This window comes from Tiliqua scincoides, chromosome 12 (assembly GCF_035046505.1).
Source record: "Tiliqua scincoides isolate rTilSci1 chromosome 12, rTilSci1.hap2, whole genome shotgun sequence".
Lineage (NCBI taxonomy): Eukaryota > Metazoa > Chordata > Lepidosauria > Squamata > Scincidae > Tiliqua > Tiliqua scincoides.
Genome location: NC_089832.1, coordinates 3157335 through 3184384, shown reverse-complemented (window position 1 = coordinate 3184384; position 27050 = coordinate 3157335). Strand labels below are relative to the sequence as shown.

Here is a 27050-nt window from a genome sequence, read left to right as displayed (position 1 = left end):
CTTTGTGGGGGGGGGGGGAGAAACACTTGTTCTTGCCTTCATTGGGGGCTTCCAGAAGTATCTGGTTGGCCACAGAGGAAAACCAAATGGGCCCTTGGCTCATCTTAAGCTGTTAGTCAACAACATCCACAAGCTGGTGAATAGTGCTTCTTTCACAGGCAAGCTTTTTACAGACAGAGACAGAGGCTACAGGTTATTTATTGAAAGCGAGGAAACGAAACAGCAGTGTACTGCAAGCAATAAAATCTGCTTCATATTCTTGATGTCTGTATGGTCAAGCTTTTTTAGAGTTCCTGCTTCCCATCAATAGCATTAGTGCTAATGAAATCAAACCAGCAAAGCCATAAATAACCTTGAGGGCTTTCAATGCTGTGGGCTTGCCACACCTAGTTTTCCAGCACAAGGCAACTTTTTGCAAGTTTAAAAGGTAGAAAGCTTAGCTAGCTCTCTGACTTCTACACCCAAGGCCCTTCATGCAAGTTAGTTCCATATGAATCCTTGGCTGCATCATGGCAACTCACCTTACCTGCTTCATTAGTGTTTTTGGACAAGAGCATGTCATGTTGTGCTAGGGCAAGACAAGGGAGACCAGTGGTAGAGTTTTGTGATTTAGATGAATGAGTACAAGAGTGCACTATGATTCCTTAGAGAATCATGACAGTAGAGCTGCCCCAATGCACTACAGCAGTGAGCATCGGTGTGCAGCGTCTATGTTGGGCATTCTACTCTCTGGCTGGAAAGTATACAATGTTCAGTTCCTAAGTGGTAAGAGAATGTGCTACACTGGTATCCCATCTTTCTTCCATGGTGGAAGTCAAAGCAGTATACATGCAATTCTGTTGGTTTCCCACCCAAAATTGAGTAGATGCAGCCCTTTTTCACTTAAGCACGATGGCTGCACCTTGTGTGCTCAAACCGTACCCCAGGGAACAATTCTGGGACCTAAATCTAGAGCTTTTTCCTATTCAACAAAAAATAGCAGCACGCTTTGCTCTTAATGTGAAGTTGCATTCATTACAATGGGGCTGCTGGAGGTAGTGAGAGGTCCTCCCTTCTAGCACTGAAATGTCAAGTGAAAAAAGGGGTTTGGTGCTAAAGAACAGTGAACTAAAATGCACAAGTGCTACATCACTGTTTTCCAAGAATTAGTGGGAAAGCACTAGCATAAAACATCCATACATACAGGGGAGGGGGGGTTGCACTGAAAGGGGGGTGAATTAAACTCTGAAGTATTCCTGATATGATGCCTTAAAGGTATAGAATAATGCCTCAGATTCATGCAATTCGATTAAAAAACAACCAGGCTAAAGGATTGAGACAATGGGACAAGTCTCCACTGAAATTCATATAAAACAAATGGATTTCTATTTAGTTTAGAACAAAACTGAGGTGAGTATTGCAAGCCTACTACCTATTACCCAGCTCTTGGCATGCAGATCTTGTCAATAGTCATCATCAGTCTTGTCAATAGCCATCAGATCTTGTCAATAGTCATCATCAGCCTTATCCATCACAGGTGAAGGTAATTCACCACTTTGGGTACCAGGGTATGTGGCCTAGTGAGTTATAGGCTGAAGCATAACAGGTGTAGCAGGTCCTGAAAAGAGCTTGTATCTGGCTCAGAGGATCTCCTTTGACACAGTAGAAGACAGCTGCATAAGAGAAGTGATTCTAAGGCCAGAGACAGCCCTTCCAGGAGCTGAAGAGACTTCCCCCCCAAAAAAGCTTGAAACCTTCCAGCATACTCTGTCCATTTCCTTCTGTTAAATTGTGGGCATATACCAGTTTAGCATATTTTATCCAAAATAGTACCAATTTTTATTCTGAGATGATAAACTGAAGAGAAATAACATGGTATAACTGGTCAGGTGGGTGGGCAGGGAAGAAGGCTCAGAAGGAGGAACTGGGGATCCAAAGAGATGAGAAAGCTGTACCCAAAATGGTAGTTATGACACCAAGATACAGATCAAAGCCAGCCAGACACTTTTTAACCACTTCCCTGCTGCCTGGGCCTCCTGTCCAAACACCACTATGCAGCTCAGGGAACCGCCTATATATTAACCCCATGATAACCGCTGCCCTGCCAGCAACACTGTATGAACATAGACCATTAGGCAATTGGGAATCAGCCCACATAGCAAGATGAGTTACGACACCAAATTGTTGGCATCCTTCAGTCTCGGAAGACCATAGTGTCACACTCTGAATGGTGGTTCTGGAACAGTGTCCTCTCCAGTGCGCAAAGCCTGGGTAAAGTAGGTATGGAGGACAGGCTGTTACCCATGCAGCAAATCCCCCCTCTCCACGTCGCTGAAATGGTCCAATGGAAAGGCAGAGGCCAATACGGTTGGTTCCAGTGGCGTCGCAGGAGTTGCCAGAATGTGACTGTGTTCAGCCATGAACTGCCTCAGGGACTCCGGCTCCGGATTTTGCCTCAAGGTTGACTCCTGAAGCCTTTTCCATAACTGGATGTAGCCACAAGGCAGTGGAGGTTTGGGATCAGAGTTTTCCTTCTCTCAGATGAGCTGCCTTCCCAGGCTGACGAGTCCCATCTACCCGGTGGCTGTTTAGTCTCCTCTTGCGACAAGTACAGCCAAACTGAGGGGCTATTCTTATCCCCAGCCCCCAGGGATAAGACACCAAAGCTTACCCAGTAAATACATTTCAAGGTCAACTTTAACACACCATAATAATTCGTAAGTATCTCTAACAGTTAAGAAATGTCACAGGGTATCTGCAGAGGCAGATACTTGCACTTCCTTCTCTCCCACCTGACTACCAACCAAGTCATTTTCATTATTAAATTCAGCAGCAGCTACCATGACAATTACAGTGATGAACTGGCAAAATTGTATGAATGAATTTATGTATGAATTTCTCATCTTACAGGAAGTCAAAGACAGAATTTCTTACTGCCTCTAGAGCAAACTGGAAATTGCTGTGTCCTAAAAAAGCCCTCCCCACCCCGAGTGGCGCTTACCGTTCTGACAATGCTATGTTTCTCTCAAGCTGATTTGGGCACAGGGATGCAGACCAATAAGCGCTGCTCATCAGGGATGGGGGGGCTTTTTCCAAACCCCAGATGCGGCTCATGGGCTGGGATTTGGAAAGCCCTGCTCTAGATGGAAGACCTTGGAACCAGGACTGCCAGGGACTGGAACAAACTGCTACAGAGCAAAGGAATGGCTTTTGTGGTTTGTGGAAAGAGCTGTGCTATCAGCAGCACTTTTGACTTCTCCCTCTGAACTACACATCCTGACTGCCCCATCCTTTACCAATATATCCCTAATCATATCCTATACCTTTATCTGGGTTTTAAACGCAAGCTGCTTTAGAAGTCAATCTTGGCTGAAACATGAAGATATAAAGGCTGCAACCTTTAACTGATTAAAAAGCCTTTCAATCAACTAAGAAGGAACCCCTCCATTTTTAAAATGCAAGTAAGTTTGCGTTCAAAGTGTCTGACAGTGTTTTGGAGTTCAGCAGTGGCTCTTCAAAGGAACTGAACCTGGAGCCTTCAGTATGCAACACAAGGACTCTACTAGGTGCCGCAGCTCTTCCCATTAGACTGGCTGGTTATAGCTTGTTTAAATGTCTGCAATGTTGTTAGTGTTCATGTGTAGTCTAAATATGTTGCAGCCTGACCTTGAGAACAGGGCATGACAAATGGTTTTATAAAAATTACCAAAATATAAAATTTGTACACCCAAAGAAAAACCACATGACCTAAAAAAAAAACCAAACACACCACAGGCTTTTGAAAGAGCGCACACCCTGGTAAAAATCTATTTCAGTACAAGTTGCGCCTTTAATCTTGAAAGTTACAATACAAAAAAAATAAAATAAAAAAATTGGTCAATGGCATAAGAGCAGTTAACAGATTTATTTTTTTATACAGAACGTTTCTACTAAAACGGCAATTCTTCCAGGAAGTTTTCAAACCCAACAGATTGGATTCCAACTTAAGAAAGTCTTTGAAATTCTTATACACAATAGTTGAGTCCCTCAAGACAACAATGAAATGCATTACAAAAAGACAATAAAAAGGTTAAAAATAAAAAAACACAAACAAAACCTGAAATTAAACAAGGCTTCGGAAACACAGATCATATTGTGAAAAGTTCTTGCAGTATCGACTCCTACCGAAAATTGTCAGTGTATTTTTGTTTGCAGCTTTGCCTCAAATTTAGAGAGAGTGCATTTGCTAGTTTACTAACTAGCATGACTTTAAATCAATGTTTTATTAGACCAATAGAAGGAACGACTTGTGGTTTGATATACCAGGGTTTGTGATGACATCGTAACTGGGATGTTAAGACTTGGTGTAATTTCAAGCTAACTAGCCTCCAGTCAAGCACTCTGTAGGATTCTCTCTTTTAAAACATAATTCAACTTGCTGGTTTTCTAGGAGACCTTAATCAAATACTAAAGAACATTCTCATATAGTGGTCACAAAATGCAAAATAAATACTGACCTCTTTTTTAAAAACAAAAGAAAACCCAGAGTCTTATTCTGCATTCTTCTCACAGCATACAGGATCTGGATATATATATTTTTGGGGACAAAACATGATGTGTTCCACGCAGCACAGAGCACTTGAGGTATGATGTCCAGTAAGGTGGCTAAATTCCATAGTGAGAGTTAAGCGGTAATTTTGAAATCTAACAGACGTGTTTTTTGGGGGGTGGAGCATCCAGAAGTGACTGCTGTGTTTTCCACACTTAGCCACAGGTTGTTGGTAAAGCAGGAAGAAGAGGAGGAGGAAGTGGACAGTCAGGGGAAGAGAATGAACTACAGCCCTTTGGCATGAGTACCGAAGCTCACAGCTCACAGTCAACAGTTGCTCAGGAGGTCTTCAGCAAGGAACGCTAGGCAGTAGAAACAATCATCAAGGGAATAACCCAAATGGTTCAAAAAGCACACCTCTGGAGCTTCAGTCCTGTCCCGTCCCCCGCCCGTCTGCTTTTTGCAAGAGGGCTCCGCAGCTCTCCCTGGGCCCGCCTCCGTAGTTTGCACGTGAAGGTAAATGCAAAAATGCACTAGTTTACAGGCTTGCTGTTGCCACAGGCGTGTCCGCTTAGCAAAATTAAACTTCCGGTCTTCCGATGGTGCAGAAATCCAGTGAACTAAACAGCGTCCACATCTCAAGGTTGCATTCAGTCCAAAAACAGAACTTACTACTCCAAAGTCTGCTTCAGCTTTGACACTGTACAAGTTACATCTCATTTATATAGTGTTTCAGGGGTGTTTTGTTTTCCTCCAGACATTGCAGACTAATTAACTACATAATATTGACATGTAAAACTGCCGCTCATTGAAGGCTCACACACATGAACATTTCAGGCAGTTCAAGGACATTTCTAATAGTCAGGCAGTGAACACAAAACAAAAGCAAAACAAAAAAGAGAAAAACAAAAAGGAGAAGTTACTAACCCTTTCCTGACCTCATAAAGCAATTTTAAAAGGTTAGTAGTTATGGACGTCTTATTCATTCCCAGTTTAACTTTGTCCCTTGAACCTGTTTTAAAAGATGGAAGGGGAGAAAAAAACAACAAAGAGCACATTTTAAAATATTAGAGGGTAAAAGGAAGAAAGCATGTTAACCAGACTGGAAATGATATCTGTGTTTATTGACAGGAGTTGGGGGACCTCCAATAAAAAAAAGTCAGCTGAATTTGAGAAATATCCCCTACTTCTGTGCAGCAGGACTCTGGTTTGAACGTCACAGAAAACACCACCGATTAGAATATGCTCAATTCTTTTCTAGTCTTACCACCTTTAACAACGACATCAATCACACAGTGGCATCCCAGGAGAGGGGCTGCTGGGCAAGAGCTTCCATACCTAGTTTCCATTGAGCTGCTGTGGGACTCCACTATGGTCAGCCACCAACTTTTCACGGCTTCTACTTTCTCGCTCTTCGTCCTCTTCATCTCGTTCATCGTTCCCACTGTGGTTTTTGCAGTAAAGCCTAAAAACAAGGCAAAGACATGACAGGAACACACCCCCAAGGGAGCGTTCATTGAGACCTGTCAATGGGCCAGAGCAACCAGAAAGCGGCCCATGTCCAGGTGTAAGCCTGCATTTACTTTTTCCACACTACCCCATGTCGATTTAGGAAGCTGCTTTCCATGGAGTTGACCACTGGCCCATATAGTGACTCATCACATTTTTCTTGATGTCAAGGATCAAAGCAGGCGCTTCACCTCTGAGTGGAATGGAGAAAGCAGCTATCATTTTCTTCCTTCTCTCCGAAACTGAGAATTTAAGGTCATCCAATGAAATTGGCTGCCATCAAGAAGCAGTGATGCCCACAAGCTTAGATGGCTTTGAAAGAGGATCAGACAGAGACACAGAGGAGGGGACACCTATCAGAGGGTATCAGCCTAGATACAGGAAGGCGTGGAGGGAGGAAACCACGGAACAGCAGCACTTGAGGAGGGCTACTCCAGTTGTGGCATGCTAGTGGGATTGCCAGAGAACACCTGGTTGGCTACTGCAGAAGACAGGATGCTGGACTGACTAGATCTCTGACAGGACTCAACAGGACTTTTCACATGCCCATAGTGGAGAATCACCCATGGGCTGCAAACCAGACCACAGACTGGCATATCCCTTCCTTCCTTTGTGGCAAACAATAAAATTCTTCCTTCAGAAGATTACCTAGAGAATAGCGATTTTTGCAATCCCCATTCTAATCCCACCCTTGCTAAGTCTTTAGCACAGTCAAGTCACCCTCAGATCACAGCCCAATTGGACAGCGAGGTTAGTTTAAAAGCCAAGTATACAATTATGAAACACAATAGCCCATGGCAGTTTTGCATCCATTCATTATGTTACCAATTAATTTTACAGAGTCATGCATTTTTAGAAAATGCACGCAAGGCTCTTTGCAGGAGACCCCATCCAAAGCAGAACCATCTGAGTCACTGATGCAGCTTAAACCAGCAGAGTTCTTTCTTTGCCAGAGTCTCCATTCTACAACATTTTCAGGTGGAACTGACTAAAGCACATGGGTACAAAAAGCAGGAACTAAAAATCTAAAAGTGGCTGTGCTGCTCAGAACATTTTGCAAAACTACTTTATTTAGGTCTGCCACTGGTGAGTCAAACTGAGATGCTCAACCCAGGAGACACAGTCAAGACTTCTGTCAAGACTTGGTGAAACCACCAAGGTCATCAATACGATATGTACAAGGAAGCAGAACTTATAACTACGCTAGTCAGTGAATGCCCCCTGGTGGCCAACCTACAGGCTAAGCGCAACAGCACTGGCTTTAAGGGACAGGCTGGCAGCTAAAATAGTGAAGTGGGCAGAAGTTCCTAGGAGCAGCACAACAAGAGACTGCAGCTGGCCCAGTGGCCAAAAGCAAGCTGGCAAATCCACTCAATTCAAATATCACCTCAGGCTTCTTCTCACCAAGTGGGGTGTGGGCAAGTCACTCTTGCTTTCTCTCCCTCTCAGCTCACTCGCTTCCCATTGGAAGCTGCCTTATCCAGAGTCAAAGCACTGGTGACCAACACGGAATGGGACTGCCTCACCTGGACTCTCTCCCCCCTTTGTCCTACCTGGAGATGCTGCCAGGAATTGACTGAGACGTTCTGCATGCAATGCATGTGCTCCACCACTAAGCAACCTCTACTTCCAAAGTGTGGGGAGTGACCTATGTTACAGGGCTGAAGGTAGTATTGGTGAATTCTTACAATAGTCCTAGAACTACCAAATAGGAAGTGCTACATAAAATGCCAGCTCTCATGATCATCCGCCTCTTAAAACAAAATCTGATGAACCATTTGTGGGGGAGAACGATTCAATAACACTGTTAAGAAGCATGAACTTAAGTATGACAGCAGGACTGTAATGTCTTCTGCACAAGTGTCAACACACACACACACACACAGAGCCTGATCCCTTGTCTCCTGTGTCAAGATAACATAGCCAAAACGCCCAGGACCAAGCCCTGATGTTATACTGTCTTAGCAAATGAACTTCCCAGCTGCAAGCCAGGAACACACATCCTCCAATTTCAGAGACCCAGTTCCCCACCCTATCGGCTTCCAGTCAACTAGCTGTGGGAAACTGGAAGCATGAGCCACTGCTACGAAAATGAGGGTACTTACTTGTAAATTCCTCGCGACATGTTCTCAATGTATTTTGCTTTGTCCTGTACACCACAGTGGTAATGGTAAGTCTTGATACAAGCTTTAATTTCACATCCAATAGTAGCACCAGACTGACTACAGAGTGTACACTTCTGTTCGGAGGAGAAAAAGGTGACAAGGAGCTAAGTTAGCTGCTGATCCACCTCTTGCCACTTAGCATTTCATTTCACGTTCCCAAACACCACATTTTGGGACAGAATGACAATGGTTTGCCTGCACATCTGCTACAATTCCCAGGGTGGTTTTAAAAACAGCTTTCATTCCGTGGAGATACACCCAGAGCCAAGGGACACACAAATTCACCGTTTCACCGCACTGGAACTGTGTGAGTACTGCATTTAGATCGGGGGTGACAGGTTCGAAATCCTCATTTAGTACCAAAGGGTGAACTCAGCCAGTCGCCGTCTCTCAGCTTACATTGCTCATTTAGATTGTGAGCCCTTTTGGGACAGGGAGCCATTTAGTTATTTGATTTTTCTCTGTAAACCGCTTTGTGAACTTTTAGTTGAAAAGCGGTATATAAATACTGTTAATAACAACAATAATAATAACAATAATAATAATAATTGCCCTGTAGAGTTATTGTGAGCAAAAGGGGGAAGGGAACTCCATGTGCTGCCCTAAGCTTTTAGGGGGAATGGCAAGATTAAAAAAAAAGAAAGTGTTACTCCATGAAGAGTCACAAGAAGCACATACCATTCTTTTCCCTCGTTTGATTTCCTGAAGTACAGTTTTAATGTCAAAGTCTCCAAACTCTGCCCTTGACGTTGTTGTCAGTTGTACAGTGCCGGAAGAGAACAACTAGAAGGAAAGAGATGCACAAATGTCAGCAATCTGGGCCAGGCAAGGAGCATCTAAACAGGCATCTGGAGGTAGCGATGGGATTCCAAGATGTGGACTGAACCATCAGCAGCTGTTAGGCTTGATGGCCAAGTGAAGCCTCCACATTCGGTGGCAGCATGCAAGACCAGTTGCCAGACAACAGCAGCAGGAGGGCACTGTTACCTTTACGTTTTGCTGATGAGAACCCATGAAGGTATCTGGGTGGCCACTATGGAATTCGGGATGCTGGGCAAGACAGATCTGTTGGTCTGACCCAGCAGTGCTCCCCTGAAGTTATTGAGCCAGGCAGGTAGGGCTGGACCCATTTGCCAATCCTTCCCCTGCACCATCACACCATTATCTAATGGGTTCCCCCTTGTCATGGTTTGCCATGGCTGGGTGGGTGGCATGGTGGATAGCCCTCCCCCATCAGTCACTAAGAAGGTTGGAAAGCCCTGTTCATAATGCTAATGGTCAAGAGAAGTCACCCACACGCCCCCAATGGTTGAGAAGGTTCAGGTCAGCAGAGGGCTAAAGCAAAGCATACAGCTCACCATGCACTTGTAGTGTGCAGCTGCCTTTTTGGCATTGAATATATGAAGCTTCCCTCTAGCTTCATTTTCTTCTTCACCTGCATGACAGAATCCACATTTAGGTTTTGTATCATTGGGACTGCTTCTGTGGGGTGATCTGTCTCTCTGAAAGAAAAACACTCTTCTAAAATAATATGCCAGAACAACAAATACAGTTTCAGCAGAAGGCAGCTATGCAAACTCACTTTTAACAGCTCTTATTTCCTTACATAGAGACCTAGGCATACTTGAGAGGTTTTTAAGCCTACGAATTGCTTACATAAGAACTGCTTTCTATGTCGTCTGTGCCATGCGAAGAGGTTGACCGAGCATCTTCTGGCTGCCCTTTGAGACTCGTTTTCCTGGGCCTCCCCTTGCGCCCTCTCTTTTTAGGAGGGGACGGTTCCAACTCGTGTTCGTGAGGACCTTCTTCCAAATCTGCTGGAAGAAAAATGGCAAAACTGATGAACTATCTAAGGCTAGAACAGCTTTGTACAAGGTACTGCAGAGTACAGCTCTGCTATGGAACTAGCATACCCACCCAAGAAACAGGCGCTGACAATTTCTTGGGGCTTTAGGCAAGCACCATGTTGATGGCCGGATCCCAAAGGATCTCCTCTATGGAGAACTCGTGCAAGGAAAGCGCCCTACAGTAGACCACAGCTGCGATACAAGGACATCTGCAAGAGGGATCTGAAGGCCTTAGGAGTGGACCTCAACAAGTGGGAAACCCTGGCCGCTGAGCAGCCTGCCTGGAGGCAGGCTGTGCAGCATGGCCTTTCCCAGTTTGAAGAGACACTTGGCCAACAGTCTGAGGCAAAGAGGCAAAGAAGGAAGGCCCATAGCCAGGGAGACAGACCAGGGACAGACTGCACTTGCTCCCAGTGTGGAAGGGATTGTCACTCCCGGATTGGCCTTTTCAGCCAAACCAGACGCTGTTCCAGAACCACCATTCAGAGCGCGATACCAGAGTCTTTCGAGACTGAAGGTTGCCAACACACATGTTCTGCATCATTAGAAACCCAAAGAAGTTCCCCAATCCTGCCCCCTCCATACACAACAGAGAGAGAAGCTTCTAAATAACTGTTGTATAAACTTATTTCCTAACACAAGGAAGGAGAGGCTGTTAACACTAACAGTCTCCCATTCTCTCTTCTCACATTACATCTAAGAAGGCACTACAGAATCTCTGTACACACCCTAAGTGACTGAAAAACAGCATTAGAAATAAAGGCCTCTGAAAATTCAAAAGATACAAGGAGCCAAGTTCTCAACACACATGCACCTGTGTCAGTGCTTGAAATTAACGGGGTCCTTCCCAATAATGTAGCAATCTGACTCAAACAAATCCCAGTAGAGACTTCAGGGCTCCCTACAGGAGAGGGAAATGATGTAATTTTATGGTAACTCTTAATGGCTAAACATGGCTCAACAATATCCTTACATTCAAATCATAGCTAATGAGACTCTTGGTGCAAAAAAAATTAGAGAGACACTATCACCCATTTGTGTGATCAGTTGGGCAAAGATGATAAATGAAAAACAATGTACTTCTTGCATGACTCAATGCTCTTAATTAAAGGTCTTCTCAACACCACCCACTTGGGCTTGCTTACTCCCTTGGTTCAAAGCACAATATTCATTGAAAAGATTGTTCTGTTCTCACTTGATAAGTCTTTTGAGAAAAAACCGAAGCACAGAAGCCCCTCATTTCCCTGGAGGGTCACAGCATGTCTTGCTCAACGAGGCATAATCAAAACCAGGGCATTTTTTCTGTTTTCAGTGTGCAACCAATTTCAGACATGGCCATGCAAACACAGTGACTGCAATGCTTCCAAAAAAAGGGGGAAAACCAAAACCAGGCTTAGGCAAGTTTGAGGGTAATGGTTTCATATCTGTAAGTAGGTTAGACTCTATGGTGTATTTTGACTATATATTATGATACGCCACAAGCAGTCTTGTCACCGTTCAATTCGTGCCCAAAATCTGCTACAAGAAACCAGATCCCAAGTTTTCCCCACAGCAGGCATAACTTTATGCCAGTATTACATACTGAGGATCATCCAGTGAAGTGAATGGGCAGTAAATTCAGGACACAAAAGGGGACTTTACACAATGAATAACATATGAGGCAATAGCCACTAGCCTCAGATGGCTTTAAAAGAAGATTCAACACCTCCATGAAGGAAGAGGAGAGATCTATCAATGGTTATGCCACACATACGGAGCCTCCATGTTCCAAGGCAGAATACCACTGAATTCCAGCTGCTGGGAGGCAACAGCTGGGGTAGGCTACTGCTGTTAGTTCTGCTTGTGAGCTTCTCAGAAGCATCTCCTTGGCCTCTATGGGAAGCAGGATGCTGAACAAGATGGACTACAAGTCTGATCCCGTTTGGCTCTCCTAATGTTCTTGCACTAATGTGCAAGAGCAGCTCACACAGGAATACTTTATTTTTCACTACACTGGTTCTGTTCGACAATTATTTGTTGCCTGAATGGAAGGCACAAATGGCTGGTGAGAAACTACTGCATTGAAATTAATGGCAACAGATACCAAACAATTTTACCTTCAGAGTTGTGTGGCACTTTCTTGTGTTTTCGACACAATATCCTAGGGAGAGAACAATGCACAGAGTTAAGTGGCCCAGAGTACATGGCCTTTAAAAGATACATCTCTTTTTGTCTAACATTTAAACTATTAAAAACAGCAGCATTTGCACTGATGGGAAGCTATCATTCAAAGTGCCTATTTAAAGAGCAAACATTGCTGGAGTCTCTAGGATATTTATTTTTACAAAAATAAATACAAAGGGTAGTTACATGTAAATGCCTTGGGAGGGTTTCTCACGGATCTGAGCTTTGTCATGCAATGCACAGTAGTAGTGATATGTCTTGTGGCAGGTTTTAACATCACAACCAATGGTTGCCCCTGGACAATGGCATAAGGAGCACATCTGGAAAGAAAAAGAAAAGACAACCTACTAAAAGCCTTTTGTCTCTTTGACAAAAACAATTAAAGACAAGCTCAAGAGCTCAAGAGATGCGACTATCAGCAGCAAATCTTTCTCTTCATATACTCAGCCAGCCAGTCGTACACCTGACTCAGTTTCAAATTCTGTACGCCTATTTCTCTTAAGAGATGGTCCAGTCTTGAGGTCAAGACTACACAGCTTGGCAGCTCTGGCTCACCTCTGTTCAACCCCTCCGTTCAACAGCAGCCCACCAACCATGACAACCATCAGGGTCCCTCACTGAGAAATACAGCAACAGCAGCAGCCTAAGGTGGCAAGGACTTATAGAGCAAACATGAAATAAGCTGAGTGCTTGGGGAAAAAGGTTTCATTTCTACTTAGGAACAAAAGTGACTTCTGCATTTGCTCTGCCCCAATCCAACTTCACCAGGGAATGAAGAGGCAAGTCCTTCAGGGACAGGAATCCAGATTTATTACAACCCAGCCTCAGCCCTCATACGGGCACCAACCTATATACCAAGAGAAAAATTCTACCATGAAGATTAATTTAGATCAGTAGTTCTAAGGAGAAGTTCCCCTTTCATCTCTGGCATTTCTGGCTCAAAGGATAATCAGTACCAAGGATGGGAAAAGCCCTGGAGAGATGCAAAGATGAACAGTGACTGATCGATGGTCTGACTCAGCAGAAATCTACAGCTATGCTCTTTTAAGCCACAAGGACTCTGTTCAGTAGCAGAGCACCTGCTGTCTGGCCAGAAGATCCCAAGTACAATCCCCACATCTTCCATGAAGGAAAGATGAGGTGGCAAGACTAAGAGAAGCCCTCTGGCCTGATTCCTTGGAGAGCTGCTGGGTTGGACAGCCTGGCAGCCCAACTCCATCTTGAGGCACATGTTAAGAGTCATCCATATCATGACTGGCAAAGGCTCCACTGCAACAGATAGGACTTGCACAAGTTAGTAACACAGCTCACTTGTCAGAAACACGGGGGGGGGGGGAACAGGTCTGCGCTTCTGAGGAAGCCCCTCTACACACCACCCCGCTACTTACTTCTATTTTTCAATGCTTTTTAGAATGCTTTAAGAAGCTTCAGGATCACTGGCTTGCTAATGCAGACAATCCTGTTACTGAAGAGAGCTGCAACTCATACCCAGCACAACAGGATTATATCTTTTTCCCTCCTCCAAACACAGCAACTTGTTTTGACTTCGGAGCCAATTCCATGCAGTGGCTCTTTACTGGTTTGCCTTATTGTTCAGCAATAAAGGGAGTGACATGGCAGTAAGCTAAGACAGCCTGTGCCTATGCCAGAAACAGAATCATCCCAACAGGACACAATGACCATTGCTCAGGGGGCTCTACAACACCATGGCAGGAGTCCAGGCAAGGAGGATGGGGGGAAAGGGTGCAAAGTATTAAGGCACTGACAATATGCTAAGAAGCTTCTTCTCTTTTCTTTCAATTATTTTAGTTTTACAAACAAGAAATACCAGACTTACCAGCTTGGTGCCTCTCTTTATTTCTTTCTGCACATCTTCAAGGGAAAAGCCTCCAAGACTCTCATTGTCTGAGTGTGAGGATACCAAGGCTGATGAGAAAAGCTGAAGAGTTGTGCAAGAGAAAGACAAGACTTCAAGATTTTCTTTCACGTCAGTAAATCTAACTGCATACTTTACAGTGAGTAGCTTTGACACGAAGGAACAGCTGAAGTGCTGAGTCATTTCATACTTAATTTTTAGAGAACTGCAATGTATAGTCCCAATCCTATGTGTGTATACTCAGAAGCAGATCATGGCTCATTCGTGAACAGGATTCAGGGAGACAGCAGTGCTTAACCTGTCATCCTACTACTTGGTGTTCCCTCATACATCCTCCCTCAACCGCACTGCTATTTTTCACTGGTTTATTCCTACTTTTCAGATCCCAGGGAGCATCCCCAGGTAAGGCTGGGAAAGACTTCCACCCGAAACCCTGCAGAGCCACTACCAGGTAAAATAGATCATACTAAGCTTGACGGATCAATTGTGTACACCAGTAGACAGATGCTGACTACGTTTCTATATATTGGAGCCCTGCTGGAGAAAAAAGATCAGGCCAAAAATGGGTCAGGGGAGTGTACTTATAGGAGAGAATTAAGCAGCCCCACTTCCAATTCCCCCCCCCCCCATTACCAGAACAGTTGCCAGCATCCTTTGGGGCACTCACCATGCATTTGTGATGTGCTGCCACCTTCTGGTTTTCAGACAGCAGCAACTGCCCGCATTCCTTATCTTTATTGGATCGACAGAAGCCGCATTTGCGCTGCCTCCCTGGCCCTTTTTTCTGTCCAACAGAGCCCGACATGATGTTGAAATATCTTGAACACCACTTCAATCCTTGCCAGTGCAACAAAAAAAAACAAAAGAGGTACAAATAGAAGTCCTTGGTGAATCTCTCCCTTTTCTCCCCCACTCCTTTCAGTCTACTCTGCATTCCTTATCAAAGCCCTTTGCAAGATTCACACTGCCTGAGGCTGGAACATGGTATGTCTGTGTGAATCTCCTAAATAAATCTGCATATTGCCAAAGCAGTAGTCCTCTCTGAGGAATAAAAACTGTAACAGAAGCCCAGAAACAGGATTCCCCAAAGGAATAAGCTGGAAAAAACTGAGAGTAAAAAGCAGAGGAGGAGAATAACTATCACACACACTGGGGACAAGAGAAGCCAAGGTGAAGTTGCCCCCTACCCTACTTTTTCCACTCATTCATTTTAAGAAACAGAGGACAGAAGAGCTTGGCACAGCGGAAATCCTAATAGTGCCTAATGATTTGTTGCAGCAAAGAAAAAATAACAGGTTCCGAATAAAGCAGACCCAACTGCAGACTGCTGATGAATGACTTGACTTGCTCTGCCGCAGGGTACCTGCACAACACCAGAAAGTGACTTTTGCTTGATTCAAGCCCTCTTACACTAGTTAGAATTATATGAATATGGGAGTAATCCTAACTAACTTTCCAGCACCAAGGTAAGGACCATGCAGCTCCCAGGGAAGGGAACAAACTGTTCTCTTATCATGAGGTGGCCTCCATGACTGCCACCCAAAAGCAGGGTGTAGCACACCTATGTCAGTGCTCAAAAGTTGGTTAGGATTTGGGCCTCAGTCTGCCTTACAGTTCACTGAAACAGCACAATAACACCCCTGATATTTGGGGAGAAGAACTGCTGTTAAGGTAAGGGGGGAAGGTACATTGCTCCAGTGGAAAAGCTTACTCCTGAGGTGCGGTTAACAATGAATTCGGTAAACTCATTTCTTTTGTTAGGTGGCAACCATATGTTTCTTATGTGAATAAAACCCAATTTGTCTTTAGACCCTCTGCTCATTATCATCCTCTCTGAAGATATCACTTGAATAACTCTTATTGTGCCGCTTTGGATCTTTTAATGTTTTGCTGAATTTAAGCTTTCTCCCACCTGCGTTCACAGGATAGGTCCTCTGGTTTGTATTCTGTGTGTTGTTGTGACCTATGAGAACATAATTTTTTTTAAAGTGACATTTGTGAACATGTTGGATGCAGAAGTTCAGATTGCAAGTTCAAGTATGGCCATTTGGTATCAAAGAGATGCCCCATTTCTTCTCACATTGTTCAAGATCATGTTAAAAGATCTCCAGGGGACCATCACACCTCCCGCTGACACAGGGAGGGGAATTACAACACGTGGCATTTGTACCTCGTGCTTTCCGAGTCTGCAAAGTACTTCACATGTATTCTCTTGACATAACCCTTGCAACAGCAACACTATAAGGAGAGCAAGTATTATCACACACACACACCCCTGCAACTGGAGATCAGAGACTGAGAGGGTGTGGCTTGCACAGGACAACTGAGAGAGCTGATGGTAGAGGTGAATCTCAAACCAAGGAAGACCCAACTCATAGCACAGTCCCTTAGCCACTATGGTACGCCAGCTCCCTGCAGGACACAGGTTTATATTGTGACATGTGCAATTCTCCCATTTAAGATTCAAAAGCTCTAGGAACCTGGAGGTGACAAGGCTGAATTAACCACGCAGCCATGGGGGCTGCAGTCCCTTCAATAGCATCTCAAGGATCATGCAAACACAGTAGAAAAATGTGATCTTAGCACTCCCAGTACCACATTTTGTATGTGCATGCCACACCTCTCCAAAAACCATCTGAGTGAGCTTACAAAAAATACAGCAGCAGAGAACACAGGCTGAAATAAACTACATAGAAAGATTAACCACCACAGCAACAATCCAGAAAGAACTCCCAATAAATCTGGAATGTAAGAAGAGCAGCAACAAACTGTAACAGGCCCCCCCCCCCAAAAGATACTTTTACAGAATTTGAAAACTGGGGTTGAATTAAAATGGTTTGTTGTGGTATTGAAAAGGATGAAGTGTTGGCACAAGGCGCACAGAGGTAGGGAGGGTGTTCCACAAATGGGTGCCACCACAGAGAAGGCTTTTCTTGGCCCCCACCCACCAGAACTCAGCAGGTCAGAGAACCCAGAGAAGGCCGCAGAAGACAATCTTAAAATGCAGACACACGCATTTCAAAATATTGTGAGCACGTGCATTCAGAAAAGAGCCTGACCTGCCTTGGGGAGCAAAATATTTCAGATTCCTAAACCTCTATACCAAATTGCAGCAACTGAGCACCAAGGCACTTGGGGTTTTCCCAGCCCTGCTAAATCATACACCCCTCTTACTCTTGCATTTTACCATGAAACAGTAATTTGGGTGCATTTTCTTGGATGTAGTAATGGACAACTTCCTACCAGAGGATTTGTGTTAGCAGGAAAACCCAGCATGGAAGCCTCCACACTTTGGAAATAAAAGACAAAAAGAAGGGAAACAAAATAGATCCATGTCTTTAGATATTTTAATTCCCAGGGCATTTTTTTTTTAATTACTAGCACATCTGCCAAGTTTGAGCTCTTTTCTTGGGCACTTAACCTTCAAGATGTCATAAATTCCAAAGCATCTGGACATTCACCAGGAACACCATTGCACAGGGCCAACAACAATGCTTATGAGAACCAGATATTTGACAATTCTGGTTCAAAAGGTTATTGGCAGGCAATTTCTTAAATAGATTTGGATACTGTGGATAGGATCTGCCTCATTAGTTTATGTATCTTTAGGTTATGTCTTCTTAGTTTGGGTATTCTGTAGTTTTCTGTATTCTCTAGTTTAAGAACAAACAAGTTGGAGATTCAAGAATCAAAACACAGGGGGAAGGAGGAGCCAACAGTGGATGAACAGACATGTCTGCAGGGGCTCCTGAGAGACAGTCTGTTTCCCCCCAAAAAACTGCAGGTCTGAAGAGGATCTGAAGATCTTTATCAGGAGAGATAAGAACTTTCCAAGATGCAGGTACCAGAGATTTTGAAAGCCCGAGGGGGGAGGGCTTTCTTCTCCAAAACCTGATCCTCAGGGACAGACAGTATTGGGGGAAGTGCAGTGTCTGCAATCAAGCTGCTGGCTCCGTGTTAAGATACCATATGGAAGAAAAAGCATGAAGCGTAAAGTTTAAGTTGGAATTTTAAGATAAGTATGTGTTAATATTGTCCCTGGCTTTGATTGACTGATTTGGCTAAAAGCCCTGAATACACTGAAGGCGTTAATGAGAAATTTTTTAAGGATGTTGAAAGTGCTCTTTATCTTTGTAGTGGAATAAATCGGTCGTGGATTACAATTATAAATATAATTTGGTGTGTGGACTAAAATCCAGAATTACTTGTGGACATAATTTTTATTAGATTTGAAAGAGTTTTGTCTCCTTGAGACTGTTTCTTTCGTTTTGTTTTTCTCCATTAATCACACTGTTATCTGTAAGAAAAATTCAAAAAATGCCTGACTGAAAAAACATGTGGTGGAAGTAAGGAGAATAATACACTGTGGACATCTTGTGGATCAGAGAGAAATTGCAAGATGGAGCCTGTTCCATATATTTGGACTCAAATGATCCTCAAAAATTTGGAAAAATTGCTCACAATGAGAAGACAGCAGTTGAGTTGGTCCTTGCAGATTCAAGCCAGTTTAAAGACTCTCTCTCAACAGATAGATGTGTGCAAGGAGCAATTGGAAGATGTGAAGAAAACAGAAGATAAACAGAAGGAAAAAGCAGAAAAGATGATGGTGAGGGATGAAATCATCATCAGAAGAGTGGATACAGAAATTAGAAGAGTGGAAAATCAACAGGATCTAGAGAGAGACGATGGACAGAGTAACATGGGTGCACAAAATACAAAGTTTGTTGGAACAAGAAGAAAACATATCCCAGTTAAATGGAAGAATGAACATACCTTATACAAGAAAGTGTGGGCTTATTGGATTCTGTTATGGAGATAAATTATTAAAGATATTACAGGACAAAAAATGGAAAGAAAAAGAAACCTGAGGGTTAAAGAAAATTGGAGGATATTATTTAGTTAATAACTGGTTTAAATTTACTTAAAAAATGAATACGTATATACAAAATTGATATATATGAATTAGAAAAAATAGTGGGAAATGTTAGCGTGTGGATGAATTGTTTTATAGGTGGTTATTATGTTAAAGAAAAAAATGTAATCAGATTGGAGAATTAGACTGGAGAATGGTAAACAACATATTATAAGAGATTGTTGGTTTTAGTATAATTTGGAAATTAGATTATTATTATTTGATATTAATGAATAATTGAACTAGTTGAGATGATAAAAAGTGAATATTTAGAAGAGATATTATAGGGAATTAAGAAAAATCTATTATATTTGATATAAGAAATATTTAAATGAGTAGAAGAGTCAGAAGTAGATGAAAGAATTGTTTTATATGTTGTTATACTTTGGTAATTCGATTATTTTGCTTTAATATTAATGAGTAATTGAAGTAAATTATGTTTGATAGAAAGTGAAAATTTAGAAAATATAGTACAGGGCATTAGGGAAAATTTAGTATATATTATATAAATAGATAAACTAATAAGAGGCAGAAGTAGATGAGTAGTAGATTAGGAGATATAGTATGATTAATGAGTAATGGTATATGGTATTTAGCACTCCTAAATGTATGTTATATGTTTGTATGTCTGTGTGTGTTAATTCAAAATAAATAAATAAATAAATAAATAAATAAATAAATAAATAAATAAATAAATAACAGCACACACAAAAAAGAATCAGAACAGGGATTATGAAGAACCATCACAATGCAAGATCTGGGCAACACATTTTGGAAGCCACTTCAGTACTACACTACCAAATTACAGTTCACCTAAACCAGTTTACTGCTACAGCAGAAATCATTTTTCTGTTCTGCTGGACACAACAACATCAAACACAAGAGGCATTTTTTATCTACACAAGTGAAATACTTGCTATGAACTCACTTTACTAGAATTGCAGGATTGTGAGCATACAACAATATGGATTAAGACTGAAAAATCCATTTGGTAAACAGTCATATTCAATTTCAAAAGGATAAAGGATGAAGGGGCAGTGGCAGAGAAAGACAAGTATCAAGATTGTTCTAGAGAAGCATTACACCAGAGACCAAAGCCAAAATCAATTACTAACATTCTTTTCGTTTTAATTTTTTTAAAGTAAGTATGGCTATTTACCAAAACTCACTTGTGCAAATGTTCTGTAGAAATTTAGCAGAATGGGACACAATTGACTAAGAAACAGAACCCAGGATAGAGCTATGTTGACAAGAGCAGGCATGATTCTCAGCAGCTGGGATCAAAGGTTAGGCCCAGCACCAACAGCCTGCCACTGACAGATCCTGCACTTGGAGACAATGGAGAAGAAACCTGCCTACCCATCAAGCCATTGCTGAGAGTTTGCACCCAAAAAAGCTCCTACACTCATATAAGCCTACCATGTTTATAAGTGGGATATTTGGCCAGGACCAGGCCAAAGGTCCATCTAGCCCAGCTTCCTGTATCTCACAGCGCCCCATGAGATGGCTCCAGGAGCAAGACACCTGCATCACTACCTGGTATTTGTCAATTGTCTTTATTATTATTATTATTATTATTATTATTAAATATCACATAGATTATTCAAAGCATTTCTAAAACGCTAACACAAACACAAATCTGAACACACCTCTGAAAAACAAAGAGAAACCAGAACTGTTTTTAAATCAGCCAAAGGTTTACTCCATCAATTTTTAAAAAAATCACACACAGTAAGAACCTCAGTACTATATTATGTGTGCATCTGCACACAAGAAGTTTCGAGCAAAATATTTATTTTGTGCCACCCTGCAAAGCAAAAGAGAAACCAGCTGCCTCTTAGAAAAGCAGACTTTATGCAACACAATGATCTTGGCAGTGGCAGGTTTTCTCCGAGATTCACAGGAATCCATTCCAGAGAGATAAAATCCAAACACAGGATCAGAACTTGTCATTTTCAGGAGTACTGAAGAGAAAGTCTAGCATGTTTGTTGACAGGATCAGTACCTTAAGTACCACCACTATATTCTAAAGCCTTTCTTACAAGGGCTTGATCATCACACCCCACCTTTCACAGAAAGCTCTTTCACAGAAAGGAGCTGGTTAAGCAAGCCATCGACACAGAAAATACCTCCTTTGGTAATAATATTCCAGCCTTTCATTTGCCCATAGCAGGGCTTTCTTGGCAGAAACAAAGGTAAAATGTGACCGTTTCCCCCATGAATGCCTATTGTGTCTTAAGCCCTGCTTGTGGCCTCACTGCACTTTTCTAAATAGCCTGTTCCCAAAGCATGGGAAAAAGAGGCTGGCTCCAAAGCAGACTGCTAAGGCAATGGACCTTATTCAGCACTGAAGGAGGGAAAGTAGCAGTGATGTCACCTAAGCCAAGGGTAAGGAGGGAAATTCAAGAGCTTGTAGTCATGCTCCATTTAGCTGCTAGAGTCAAGTCCCAGCATGTCGTTTCTCTGAGAGAATCAGGCTTCACAGAACTCCAAAAAACCCAAAGAAAATAAGAAGGCCAAAACATTTTAGTGGATTCAATCTCCAGATGAAAGCAGAAGGTATTTGGGATGTCTTGGCTTTGCAAGAAAACCAGACTATGCAGGTTTTGTGCAACAGCAATGCACACATGCATGAAGGATGTTTCTCATCCCAACTGTAACTCTACTGTGCTTTTCAACTGAAGAAAAATTCAACAAAATGAGCATTATTTCTGAGCAAGGCTTCACAATCTGATGGTGGCAAATGCCCAAAATAAGCCCGTACAACCTGGGCTTTGCCCACTTGCCATGTTGCATACAGTATATAGAAGAGCAACACAGCCCTACTTCCAGAACATGCACTTGCTCCTCCTGACGTTTATCCAGGCACAACTCAAGGCGCTTGCTTTAACACATGAGCTGCTAATGGTTTTGGCCAAATATATTTGGAGTCTGCCTCCTTCCACATGCCCTCTGACTAAGCCCAAGACCCTCAAACAAGCACCAGATTCAAAGAGCAAGGGCGTGCTGAGAGGCAACACACATCTGGAGTGGGGTCAGCACTGACAGACTAATATTCTGTCTTCTACCCCCAGCATCCAGTCTGATACCGTGTATGTATCAAACCAAAGGGCAATTAAGGATAACCAGTAGGAGCTCTAAACATTGTAGGAGACAGAGAAACAAACCTTTGGGAAAACCCATGTAAATTCTACATAAAGGAAACTGAGTTGCAAGACTGAGATGCAAATGACAACCATGGGCTGTGAGACAAGGAATGTGCTTGGGTGACTTTTCAAAAGTACACTTACTGAAAAACATTGAATTCTGGCAAATATTTATGTTCTCTTAAAGTGTTTATCCCCCTTTTCTTGTCTCAGCAAATAGAGTGGCTATCAGTACACAGAATAAAACCTAGATCTAAACACAAAGGCACAGTTGCAGCAGCAGCAACACCACAACACATCCCAGAAACATGGCAACTAAGCCAATTTCAGAACCAACAAATATCATGGTTCATGGGGCTTAGCAGGAATCCATCAATATTCACAGGGCTCCTTAAAAAGAACCCTGCAATCTTCCCCATTTACCCCTCCTCAAAGAAACCACAGTCTCACAGGGAAACCAAAGGAGAGTAAGGCAGGCTTGTCATCTCCTTTGGAATGGAAAAAGTCCCTTATTTCAAACTCTTCTGTCAGAATTCAGGGAACCAGAAGCCCAAGGTAAAAATGTAACTATAGCAACACAATCCCACAAAGTCCCTCATCCTATTCCTTTACAGATTAAATGGACCACCCCAGAAGAGATTATTCAGGAAACTAGAGGAGATGATAGGGCAACAAGTCACAAGTGAATCAAAGACAGAGCAGAACAGGAGCCAGAAGTCCCAGAGCTGAATCCCAGTTCTACGTATGAATTCATGACTAAAAGGAACTGCTATTCTCCAATTGAACATATGCAAACAACAGTACCTTCTCCTGCTACAAGAAATACCATACACTTAGCTTCAAACATTTGAAAATGCAGAACATATATAGACATGGCTATTACATTCATGATCTAAGCTACAGTTTTTACAAACCTTCCTTATTAATGATATATAATTCCATCCAATGCACACTTACCATATGAATGGGCTGAAGTGAATCAAGTGGGGCATATTTTACAACCCAGCTGCAGCAATCCTAAGCAGCTTTACTCACAAACAACTTCTGCTGAACTCATCAGGCCTCACCTCAGAGTGAGGTGGGATCCAGAGGGAGGGATCCTCCCATCTGCACCCGCCTGCATCTATCAGTGTGATTCAAGGCATGTTCACTGAGAACCAAGTCCCACTGAGAACTATGCAACTTACTCCCAAATAAGTGCACTCAGTGTTGTCTCTTCCAAGAACTAGGGGCAAGTAAGGGTCCAGGTAGTCTAGCATCCTGTTTCCCATGGGGGCCTGCCAGCTGCCTCTGCAGGAGAGAAAAGCAACACCTCTGTCTTGCCATTGCTCACCCTGCAACTGGGATGAAGAGGCAGCCTGCCACTGGATCTGGCCCATAGCAATCATGACTGGTAGCCATTGGTAGACCTGACTGCCCTGAATTTGTCCTATCTCCTTTAAATGCCATCCAAGTTAGTGGCCCAACACCATATCTTGTGGCAACCAGTTCCACAGATTGCATTGGGGCTGAAGACTATTGTGTGAAGAAGCATCTCTAAGTTTCCTGCCAATCTGTTTCATTGGATGACCCCTGGCTCTAGTATTGTGAGAACGTATCATTTCATACGTTTCAATTTGGTCCCCTGCCTTGTTTCCCCGAGTTAACCCAAACACTGCAACCTTTCCTCATAAGGAAAGTGCTCTAGCCCCCTCCCCAATCATTCTGCTTGCCCTCTTTTGCACCTTTTCTAGCTCTGCAATAACCTTCTTGAGGGTCAGCAACCCAGCCCATAGCCACTACTCCCAACATACTCACACCATAGAACAGGCACAGTAGAACAGCAATCTCATCCCCTATGTCAGTGGTCTTCAACCTTTTCTGTGCCACAACCCCGACATATAAATGAGACTGGAGACCCCACCATTGATCCCGATCCCCTCCCAGGACCCTATCTGCCCACCTTCATCACCGTCCACTCCCTGCCCCTGTTATGCACTCCCAGCACTGTTCACTGTAGCCACTCTTATTAGAGAAAGCAGGAAAAGTTACCTGAGGCCTGGCACTAGTGGAAGATAGTTTGGCACAACTGCTTAAGAACCAGATCAGGACAGGGACACCATCTCCTGGTCGATAAAGAGGGTACACCAGATGCCTCCCCCTTTACCTGTTGGTTGGGTCCAGTGGTCTTCAACCTTTTTCATTCCTGTAAGTTACTGTGACCCCATAACTGAGGCTATGTGAACGCATTGGGGACTTGATCAACTCCCCAAAGTTGAAGAACACTGCACTATATATCCTTTCCTTAACAATCCCAGGACTGGAATTCGCCTCCTTCACCTCTGCCAGGTGCTTGCCAAAACCTATACAAGGCAACACTGAGGAGCAGTGCTGGCCAGAAAAGAATGGGAGAAAGGAAGATCGTACAACACATACACACAGACTCCCCCAGGGCAGAGGGAAGTGGGGGGTCCTACACCCACCCCAAGGCAAGGGGGGTCCCACACCCAGCCCACAACATGGGGGTCCCACATCCACCCCATGATAACCCACGCCACGGCAAAGGGGTGGAGGGATCCCACACCCATCCAACGAAAAGGGGGGTTCCACCATTGCCCCACAACATGGGGGTGGGGGGATCTCATACCCACCCCCCACCCCACAACAAGGGGCAGGTCCCACATCCACCATGGGACATGGGAGTGGGGGGCCAAATACACACTCCACAACATGGAGGGGGTCCCACACCCACCCCACAACAAGGGGGGTCCCATGTCCATCCCACGGCAAGGAGGGTGGGGGTCCCACACCCACCCCACAGCAAGGAGGTTGGGGGTCCCACTGCACGGCAAGTGGGTCCTACGGCCACCCCACGGCAAGGGGGTGGGGGGGCCACCCCATGAACAAGAGGTCCCACACCCACCCCACAACAAGGGGGGTCCCACGTCCATCCCACGGCAAGGAGGGTGGGGGTCCCACGCCCACCCCACAGCAAGGAGGTTGGGGGTCCCACCGCACGGCAAGTGGGTCCTACGCCCACCCCACGGCAAGGGGGTGGGGGGGCCACCCCATGAACAAGAGGTCCCACGCCCACCCCACGGCAAGGGGGGTGGGGGTCCCAGGGCAAGGGGTCCCACCCCAGGGCAAGGAGTGTCCCACGCCCACCCCACGGGAAGGGGGTGGGGGGTTCCACGCCCACCCCAGAGCAAGGGGTGGGCGGCGTCCAGGCACCTCGCAGGGGGGTCAGCGGGGAGGGAGGGGCGGAGAGGGAGGGGCAGTCTCCATGGCGACCAGGGTTGGGGGGCGCGGACTCACCAGGCGATCCGCCCTCAGAGCGGGACCGGGAGCGCGGCCGCCGCCGGCTTCAAAGGCGCTCGCAGGCTGGCCGGGACCTTCCCTTTCATTCGGAGGGGCAGGGGTGAGAGAGAGACAGAGAGGCAACGTAGCGACGCGGGGCTGACGCAAGCACGCAGCGAGCGTGGGCCGCGCGGCCGGCGTCGTGACGTCACGCGGCGCGAGCCTGGACGGGGAGAACTTACAGCGCTCCCCGCCCCCTTGCCGCCAGTGCTCGCTGCGCATGCGCGGGGACAACCCGCGCCGCGATTGGATCAGAGCAGAGCGCGCGCCTGGGAGAGGGCGCGGAAAGGAACTCCGTGTGCGCGTGCGCACGAAAACCCCCCCCCGCGCCTCGTGAGCTCTGCGCATGCGTACTCGAAAGACTCAATTCAACAGGTGATTGAGGCTCTGTGCGCATGCGCAGAAGGGCACTTGCTGGGAAGTCAGCGCAATCCTAGCCACACTTACCTGGGAGTAAGTCCCATTGACTATAATGGGTCTTACTTCTGAGTAGACCTGCATAGGTTGGGCTCTGAGGCTGCCATCAGCTCCACACTTACCTGGGAGTAAGTCCCATTGACTATAATGGGGCTTAATTCTGAGTAGATTTGCATAGGGTTGGGTAGTAGGCTGCAATTCTATCCCCCTGGGAGTAAGCCCCATTTACTATCATTGTTAAAGCATATACAGAGTAGTTAAAAGTACAGATCTGTCACATTTCCTCAAATGCAGTCGCATACACAGGCAGCATCAAGTCTAAGATATTAAAAATAAAATATTTAAATGAATAGGGACCCACCTGAAATTGGCTGATGGCCCACCTAGTGGGTCCCAACCCACAGTTTGAAAAACACTGCTGGAGCATTTTTATGTCAAAAATGTGGCTAAGAATTAGTGATTTACAGCCCAATCCTATGCATGTCTACTCAGAAGTAAGTCCCATTAGAGTCAATGGGGCTTACTATCAGGAAAGTGTGAATAGGATTGGGCTGTGAATTCACTTTTCTTCTTAACACCTCCCATTTTATGACCATGTTGCACAACTCATCAGTTGTCAATGCACATTTCTGTATGAATTGAGTGGTGGGCAGAATATGCAGATTTGCAAGATTTTATGTCTTTACAAGTACTTCAAAGGACTCATAAAGAGTGCTGCATTGGTTAAAAGTCTGCACACCAGTGGGTGTGCTCTGGGTGCCCTGGGTGCTCTTCCCTTCTTTTCTATAGGTCTATACTAGAGAGGCCATTTAAATTGAGAAGACCTAGGCAAGGACTACCCCCTACTGGTTTAGGATGAAAACTGCATGTAATAGTTGTTGGCATCCTTCAGTCTCGGAAGACTCTGGTATCACGCTCTGAATGGTGGTTCTGGAACAGAGTGTCCTCTCCAGTGTGCAAAGTCTGGGTAAGGTAGATATGGAGGATAGACTGTTTCCCATGCAGCAAATCCCCCCTCTCCACGTCGCTGAAATGGTCCAATGGAAAGGCAGAGGCCAATAGGGTTGGTTCTAGCGGCGTCGCAAGAGTTGCCAGAACGTGACTGTGTTCAGCCATGAACTGCCTCCGGCTCCGGATTTTGCCTCGAGGTTGACTCCTGAAGCCTTTTCCAT

The 27050-nt window shown here is 44.4% G+C and overlaps 1 protein-coding gene across 5 annotated transcripts; it reads right to left on the bottom strand.

Moving 5' to 3' along the window:
• Positions 1 to 3754: 3754 nt before the first annotated feature.
• On the bottom strand, positions 3755 to 25546 carry PHF6 (PHD finger protein 6). Of its 5 annotated transcripts, none has more exons than XM_066639992.1 (11): positions 25420 to 25546; positions 14735 to 14904; positions 14029 to 14130; positions 12378 to 12511; positions 12125 to 12168; positions 9838 to 9995; positions 9540 to 9683; positions 8860 to 8964; positions 8122 to 8255; positions 5846 to 5972; positions 3755 to 5519 (listed from the first exon to the last, which is right to left on the bottom strand). In XM_066639992.1, exons 2-10 carry the CDS (start codon positions 14870 to 14872, stop codon positions 5846 to 5848), a joined length of 1086 nt encoding a protein of 361 aa, XP_066496089.1. In that variant the 5' UTR covers positions 14873 to 14904; positions 25420 to 25546; the 3' UTR covers positions 3755 to 5519. The 5 variants fall into 5 exon arrangements, with proteins under 5 accessions (XP_066496089.1, XP_066496088.1, XP_066496090.1 ...); XM_066639991.1 differs by lacking the exon at positions 25420 to 25546 and adding an exon at positions 24272 to 24403; XM_066639993.1 differs by lacking the exon at positions 25420 to 25546 and adding an exon at positions 24157 to 24177.
• Positions 25547 to 27050: the final 1504 nt, after the last annotated feature.